Raw genomic sequence first — 9,021 nt, 5'->3', positions numbered from 1 at the left:
GAGACGCAGTTACCGGCCACCGAAAGGCGCACCGAGACGAGCAGGAAAAGAGGTTGCGCTAGAAATTGGCGCGACCGACTGGGACCAAAGCATGTTTATTAAAATATTAACCGAGGGTCCAACCTGCTACAACGCGGTCCTTGCAACCCACACAATGACGGCTGGAGACCTGTCACAATCTTGTGTTTGCAGTCTATTCAATTGAATATGAGTTGTAAAATATAGTTATTTACGAATTACACAACGTGCCAACTTCACTGGTTTTGGGCTCTGTACAGTAGACTAGTGAGATCATTGTCTTTTACCAGCTGTTGCTCCACTGGTGGGATGTGCTCCGGGCTGCCGTAGATCAGTTTGGGGTTATACTGGCTGAACAAGACCGGGTAGAACACCTTTTTACCTGAGTTGTTGGAAGAAAAGCATGGGTAAAATACAAAGTTGAACATGAGTTAGCGTGACAGCGTCCTGACCGGACTGAGCGTTGAGCCTGCAGGAAGTCAGGAAGTCGGCGGTGAAGTAGACGTCCACGTCGCAGAAGAAGAGCAACACATTGCCGCCCTTCCATGCTTGTGCCCCGACGTTCAGACCCCGGCCTCTGGAAAACTCCTCGTCCAGCTGCAGTAGGGTGTAGTTTTTGAAGTTGGCCTCCCTGCAGAGACGAGTGGGTGGATTAGAGAAGTTCTGATAGAAGCATCAGCTTCAATGTCCAAAACACATGCTTGGTGTTTGCATGCTTGATTATTATCATGGCAGCCGTGCAGTTTAGGCTTAAACTTTAAAGCCCCAAGGATGTCAAACTTTCCTTCTCTGTTAAGCAGTTAAATATATTGAAAGAGAAAACAGACAACATCTTCAGCTTTAGGTTGTTACAAACAGTTTACAGCACAATTATCAATATCAAGGCCCGGGGGCCATATCTGGCCCGCCACATCATTTTATGTGGCCCGCTAATGTCTGGAAATGATATGCATCAACAAAGTACTTTTCTTACCAAACGTATTCACTCTTTCCATTATACACATACTGCATGTAGTACTATATCTTTAATATGATCAAATAATGCAAAAAATACTGTATGAAAATTACCTATGACTCTTTTTTCTATATTTCCTTTACAATTACATATGAAATATTCTTGTAAATGTACAATTTTATTGAATCATTATATTTATTTTTGTAAAATTGTCATCTTTTTTCTCCTAAAACATGACTTTATTATTCTATAACTTTTAATCATTGAATTGCGACTTTGTATACTGAACAAAATACAAACGCAACACTTTTGTCTTTGCTGCCATTTTTCATGACTTGAACTCAAAGATCTAAAACTTTTACCATATACACAAAATACATATTCCTCTTAAATATTGTTCACAAATCTGTCTAAATTTGTGTTAGTGAGCACTTCGTCTTTGGCAAGATAATCCATACCACCTCACAGGTGTGGCATATGAAGACGCTCAATAAACAGCATGATTAATGCACATGTGTGCTTTAGGCTGCCCACAATAAAAGGCCACTCTGTTTTGCTTTATTGGGGATCTGGTTGGGTCTGGGGGGCGTGAGAAAAGCAGTCAGTATCTGATGTGACCACCATTTGCAAAATGGGGCCGTACAATATACTTGCGTTCGTTGTCCATAACATACGCCTGCCCCTACCATAACCATACCCCACCATGGACCACCCGATTCACAACGTTGACATCAGCAAACCGCAGTGATTCATCGGTAAAAAAAACACCTCTACAACGTGCCAGATGCCATCAAATGTAAGCATTTAACCACTCAACGTGGTAACAACGAAGAACCGCAGTCAGGTTGAGACCCCGACGGGCATGCAGATGAGCTTCCCTGAGACGGCTTCCCACAGTTTGTGCAGAAATTATTTGGTCATGCAAATCAATTGTTGCAGCAGCTGTCCTGGAGGCTGGTCTTAGACTATCATGGAGGTACACCTGCTTGATGTAGAGGTCCTGGGCTGGTGGGGTTACATTTGGTCTGTGATTGTGAGGCCGGTTGGATGTACTGCCAAATTCTCTGTAACACTTTTGGAGATGGTTTATGGTAGAGAAATCACCATTCCATTCACGGGCAACTGCTCTGGTAGACATTGCTGCAGTCAGCATGCCAACTACACACTCCCTCAAAACTTGCAACATTGTGCTGTGTGAAAAAACTACACATTTCAGAGTTGCCTTCTATTATGGGTGGCCTGAGGCACACCTGTGCAGTAATCATGCTGTTCAATCAGCATCTGATATACCACACCTGTGAGTAAGAGCTCACTAACACAGATTTAGATAGATTTGTGAGCAATATTTGAGAGGAATAGGTCTTCTGTGTATATAGTAAACATTTTAGATCTTTGAGTTCACTTCATGAAAAAGGCCAGCAAAAACTAAAGTGTTACGTTTATATTGCTGTTCAGTTTAGCAGTAGTGGTATGTTTTTTTTTGTGAAGTATTTCCCCGCTCTTGCAATTACAAGTTGCTTCTAGTATTCTATTCTTTTTCTCTCTCTAGTAAAATCTGGACTGTATTGACTTTAACCTCTACCTAATTTTAAAGTATTTTCAATTTTTACAATTAGTCATTTTTAAATACCAGCTTTCCCCCCTCCCCAAAAATATTTACAAATGACATTTTCCTGTGAAAGTAAAACTACATTGTATTATTACGTATATTCTGGCGGATTTACCAGCTTTTCTCGTAAAACTGTGAATATTTTTCTGCTAATACTACAACTTTTGATCGTTATCTGCAACTTTTTTTTTTATCTGCAACTTTACAGTAGTAGTTTTAAGATTTTTTTTGTAAAAGAAAATAAAGTAAGTTAATGTGAATTAAATAAAAATGTTGCTTTAGTACGACCTCATAAAATGTTCCTTTGTATTTACATATAACTTGTTATTTTATACAAATGTATTGATATATTACTACGATGAGGTGGCGACTAGTCCAGGGTGTACCCCGCCTTCCGCCCGAATGCAGCTGAGACAGGCTCCAGCGACCAAAAGGGACAAGCGGTAGAAGATGAATGGATGTATTGATACATTATTTCTTGTAGTATTGCTGTATGTTTTTAAAATGGCATCTATATTACAACACACGTGCAATTGTTACTTTATTCTCCCCTTACTATTGTTAATTTCAGACTTTATTGCGGTATCTTTTTCATGTAATATTTGGACTTTATTGCGGTGAATGCTAAACCCTGATCTGGGTTGTATTTCGTAAGATGAGATGGCAAACCTAAATAGTGTGACATCCTAGCAGATAAAAAAGGAGAGTGGAGTAGTGTAGTGCACGCCATTCTGACTCAACTTCTTCAAAACATAAACAAAAGCAGAGGGCAGACCTCCGCCAGACCCTTCATTTCATTCACAATAATAAAAAAGTGACAGGCAATCCTGACAGGAGCCTATTGAGCTGTTTATAGCGGAATGACAGAAATGGAGCGAACCCTTTTGTCAGTCATCCACTCTCTTAGATAATAGATACATCCATCCATCCATCCATCCATTTTTTATAGATAACATATTAGACATATTTTTTATAGATAACATATTGTCCGGATCTTGCCCAAAATGTAATCACTTGCTCCTTAACCCATTTCAAACATTTCCTGAGAGTTAGCTCAAAAGATTATGAAAATATTTCTATATATGTAACTAAATACTATGCAGACTACAGACAAACAAACCCTGATGGTTACATACCGATTTCTTGCACACCAAATCCTTATTGATCAAATGATTACTTAGTTAAATCGATTGGAACTGAAAAAGAGTCTGAAAAAGTCTACTCATTGTCAAGCAATTCATACAGGTGGCGCCAATCGACTTCTCCCCAAGCAAAACAGAGCTTCTTGAAAATAAGTGGTAATCTTACACAGGCGAGACTCAAACAATGAGAATATTTTGCAAAGGTTTGCTTATTCTATCAATCAGAGGTGAAACTAATATATGATAGGGTCATAATTGTCATGCCTGTGAAGCAGGTCTTATGTTTGATCATGTTATGTTTAGTTTTTTGGACATTCAGCTCTTGCGTTTGCACTTCCTTGTTTTCTTTGTCACCATGGCTACTCATTAGTTTCCACCTTGTCACGCCCCTGCCCTCAGTCCCGCACCTGTTTCTCATCATTGTAGTCACTATTTAAATCATTTGTTTTCTGTTCATCGGCCTGGGAACTTTGCAGTCTGCTGTACTTGCCGACCGACCTATGCTGCTCATGCTCCATGCCCTCGATCATCTGCCACGCTCGTTGCTTTTTATGCCACTTGTTTTTGGTCACAGTAAGTGTTTTGTTTCAGTTGTTTATAGCCATGCCATTGTGCTGTTTTTGTTTATAGTTAATTCATGCCATCGAGCAAGTGTTTTTGTTTCCCGTTTGTATTTTCTAGTCTAGTATTATACCTCCTTGTGGGCGCCCTTTGTTTTGCCTTTTTTTTGTATTTAGTGTGTAAATAAATTTTCACATCCACGCCTGACTCGTCCCAAATCCTATCTGCATAGAAGAAGCAAAATCAATCCAAGTCACAGTCCTGACAATAATAGGCAACTGGAGATACTTCCAGCTGTCTCTTGATTTAAATGTGAATTTTATATATATATATATACATATATATATATATATATATATATATAATATATATATATTTTTTTTTATAAATGTGATGAGTATGGCTTACAGCTAATGAAAAACTGGAAAATCTCAGAACATTTTGGGGTTTTTCAAAAACTGTAAGGCGTGAGCATCAAAATTATAATAAATAAAGGGTTGACATATTTGAAGTGTTTAAAGTGTCTGCCCTGAGATCGGTAGGTCGTCAGTTCAAACCCTGGCTGAGTCATACCTAAGAGTATAAAAATGGATCCCATTGCTGGCACTCAACATCGAGGGTTGGAATTGGGGGTTAAATCACCAAAATGATTCCCGAGCATGGCCACCGCTGCTACTCACTGCTCCCCTCACCTCCCAGGGGGTGGAGCAAGGAGAAGGGTCAAACTCAGAGGTTAATTTCACCACACCTAGTGTGTGTGTGACTCTCAGTGGTACTTTCACTTTAACTTTGCATTGAATGAGTTTATAGCACATATTATGCTCACATTTGAAGTTGAATTGCTGAAATAAATTGACTTTTTACGATAATTAAATTTTTTTCAACTGTACAATGTATTTTGCCCCTCACTAGTTTCCATAGCTGGCTTTAGCAGACATGCTGTAATTTGGTGTGGCACTGAAGATGAAGTTGTTGAAGAATGCGTAAACAGCTGCGACAGCTGTGATTTCACCGTGAGGCGTAATAATTGATGTGGTTGGTGACTAATGGCTGAGCTTACGTAGGCTTTGGTTGTAGCGTCTATTCGGCCACCCACCCTTGTTCAATACTTAGAAAACATGTGACCAGTGGAAACATGTTCCACCTCGTGGAGCTCTCAAGAAAAAAGACAGGGATTTTATCTTCAACAAGTTCCTTTGTGATCTAAAATGTGAGCGCTAAGACAAGCCTTCATGCCCGTCTACCACTCAAATACAAACAAGGTCTTGTTACAGAATCCCAAGAGGGACGAACCCACTGCCAGCACCAAACTGTCCCCAGATAGTGGAGACACAGCACAACAGCCCAGTTTGTCTTGAACAATGTCAACTCAAGAGGCTTTTTATTTGACCTTCACGCACAGGAACAGTCATAGTGATTTAGAGGCTCATGTTTGGCTTGTGTTATGTCTTTGTTGGCAGAAAAAGTCACACTGCCATGCAAACCAAGGGACAAGGACAATGTCAACCTAGCAAATCTTTACTTTAAAGTTAAAGTACCAATGATTGTCACACACACACTAGGTGTGGTGAAATTTGTCCTCTGCATTTGACCCATCCTCTTGATCACCCCCTGGGAAGTGAGGAGAGCAGTGAGCAGCAGCGGCGCCGCGCCCGGGAATCATTCATGGTGATTTAACCCCCAATTCCAACCCTTGATGCTGAGTGCCAAGCAGGGAGGCTATGGGTCCCATTTTTTTTTATAGTCTTTGGTATGACTCCGCCGGGGTTTGAACTCCCAACCTACCGATCTCAGGGTGGACACTCTAACTACTAGGCCACTGAATGAAATAATCATCAAATTTTTATATTTGGTAGGACTCAAAAAGCAACAAAAGCAAAACTAACATGTTTGGAACTACAAACAAACTTTCTTCTATTGCTTCTCTATGTCTTTTTTTATTTGTATTTATTTTTTTTATGTCACAAGACGGTGCCGCCGCATGTGAGTGCTTTTAGCCCCTAGCAGCACCCAGTGCTCGTTGAGAAAAGCCATAGTCTCTTCCATTTCAGAGTCTCCAAATATCCCTAAATTTGTTTGTTGTAGAGGGGGGTGGGTGCTTTTAACATTTCCACTGATACAGTATCAATTCCCTGTACGTGGAAATTGCTACTGACACTCAACAATACCTACACTATGTTGCCAAAAGTATTTGTCCACCTGCCTTGACCCACATATGAACATGAAGTGCCATCCCATTCCTATCCAATAGGGTTCACTATGATGTCGGTCCTCCTTTTGCAACTATTACAGCTTCAACTCTTCTGGGAAGGCTGTCCACAAGGTTGCGGAGTGTGTTTATAGGAATTTTCCACCATTCTTTCAAAAGCGCATTGGTAAGGTCACACACTGATGTTGGTTGAGAAGGCCTGGCTCTCAGTCGCCGTTCTAATTTATCCCAAAGGTGTTTTATCGGATAGATTTTGCATGCAGTTGCAATTGCAAGAAGTTAGATGGCTGTAGTGTATCGACTACAGGGTGTTGCCTTAGCCAGAAAGTAGTCTTTGCCCTTAAGCTGAATGTGCCAGTCTTCTCTTTTGTTGAGCCTTACAAAGTGTGTGTACTGTAAGTATTGTACTTATTACACACCAAATGTGTGATTGTAACACACATCTTAGTTGTAGTTTCCATTGCCAAATTTGGTTTTGTAGATATCCCCAAAATCACAAATGCTAATCAGTAGCATGTCTATGGCACAGCCAATGTAAATTGTCTTTAAGCTAGCGCATTTTGGAAAACTGGAGTTTTTTTTTACGTTTCAGTGTTTTTTATATATCATCACAAACAAAACAAGCATTTGGCAAAGCAGATTGAGAGTAGCACTGCTAGTCTGTAACTTATTGAAGCAGAATGAGGCCATGACGCCAGCCATGACGTTAGAATTATTTTTAAACGGCGACCATTTTTCCAATAAAAATGGATAAGCTGTGATTAACTACAAAACAGCTTGATGGCGATTCTGTAAAAGCCCACTCTCCAAGGTACATGCTGTACATTATTACATTCATTCATACAATTACTGTAGTTTTTTGTAATGCATTATAGTCTATCTATTCCACACCAAAAAAAATCCCCCAAATCTTACTGTGTTGAACCAATTTTCCACATACTTAACATAGGCAAAGAAGATATGACTCCTTTAAACATTTTAAACAGGTAAAATGTCATTTAAAAAAAAGGCCTATACATATGACGATGCCACCTGCTGGCGTGAACCCAGGATGCAGAGAAGATAAGCAATGTGTAAGCAGGAGGTCCCTTTGTTTGGTACCAGGGAGTAAAAAGAATCACAGGTCTTGCAGAAACTCGGCAAGCCACAGAACACTATGGCATACACTGGATCAGTGGTTCTCAAACTGTGGTATGTATACCACTAGTGGTACGTGGGCTCCATCTAGCGATTGGGCAATCTTGATTAACTTTATTAAAGTACAGTGTTTTATTTTCCTATATTTTTTTATTTTATAATTTTTTTGTCCGGTCCAGCTACTCCGGGAAATCATATTATTGATGTACAGAATTGCGTTACAAAAGAGATGTGTGGATACTTCTCTTGTTGCCTTATTAGTATTTAACATTATTAATGGATGTATTTAATGTTCGGCACAGCCAGACCGGAGCAAAAGGGGATAGGAAAAACAAAACAAAATAAAGACAGGGGGAAATTGTGGGGACAAGAGGGTGATAAGACAGAGAGACAACAACAAGAACTAAAACAACAAAAACAGAACAACATCAGCAAATACACGTACAAATATGATACGAAAAATTATAGCAAAGACCCAGTTACTGAAGTAGATACCCAGCAGGCACAAGATATCAAAACAACCTTGAGAGCTTGTTGAATTAGATCCTGACGTTGAGCAACTCAAACCTAACGTCGATACAACATGCTTTTTAACAATGTTTAAACAATTTTCTGCAACACAAATACAATGTGAAACAACATGTTTTTTGACAACATGTATTGTTCAGGTTATGACGTTGGTTTGACTATTTAAAATTTGTTAATTTTCCAACCAACAACATGGAGCCAACGTTGGACAGCAACGTTGTATCAATTTACAAGTACAACTATTTTGCAACGTCGTTTAGAAGTCAATCTATAAAAAAACATGTATATATATAGTCAACGTTGTATCAATGTCTTGTGCCTGCTGGGTAGTAATAACACAGAAATGACAATGAACATTATTCCTTTACAAATGGAGCAATAAAAATACAAATAGAAATAACACTATTGATAAAAAAAACCTTAATAATAATTACCTCTATTATCAACATTACAATTGCTTCAAATGCAACAATACATACATGTAAATACTTGAATTACAAAAGAAAGCAGGAGCGGATTATATTAACCTTATAGATTGTTATGGTAAAAATAGGTTAAGCTCTGTTTCACCCAGGGGGGACGATGACGACAATGTTATATGTTTGATGAAACGTGATTTATTATATGCATGAGTGTATGTATGTATATGTGCATGTACAGTATGTATGTTTATACAGTGAATGTGCATGTGGATGTATGTACAGTGTGTGTGTATGTACCTATGTGTACGCATATGTATGAATGAATATACAAACCCCGTTTCCATATGAGTTGGGAAATTGTGTTGGATGTACAGTAAATATAAACGGGATACAATGATTTGCAAATCCTTTTCAACCCATATTCAGTTGAATATGCTACA

The 9,021-nt window shown here is 39.1% G+C and overlaps 1 protein-coding gene across 2 annotated transcripts in view; it reads right to left on the bottom strand.

The window, feature by feature from the left end:
- Positions 1–9,021, bottom strand: part of csgalnact1a (chondroitin sulfate N-acetylgalactosaminyltransferase 1a) — a 106,259-nt gene that overhangs the window by 13,433 nt on the left and 83,805 nt on the right. For both annotated transcript variants that reach the window (XM_061876597.1, XM_061876596.1), the window contains 2 exons: positions 471–649; positions 306–400 (listed from right to left, as the gene is read on the bottom strand). In XM_061876597.1, coding sequence (XP_061732581.1) covers positions 306–400; positions 471–649 — 274 coding nt within the window. The remainder of the gene's footprint in view (positions 1–305; positions 401–470; positions 650–9,021) is intronic.

Source organism: Nerophis ophidion, linkage group LG17 (assembly GCF_033978795.1).
Source record: "Nerophis ophidion isolate RoL-2023_Sa linkage group LG17, RoL_Noph_v1.0, whole genome shotgun sequence".
In the NCBI taxonomy this organism is placed as follows: Eukaryota; Metazoa; Chordata; class Actinopteri; order Syngnathiformes; family Syngnathidae; genus Nerophis; species Nerophis ophidion.
This window is presented reverse-complemented; position numbering and strand designations above follow the sequence as displayed.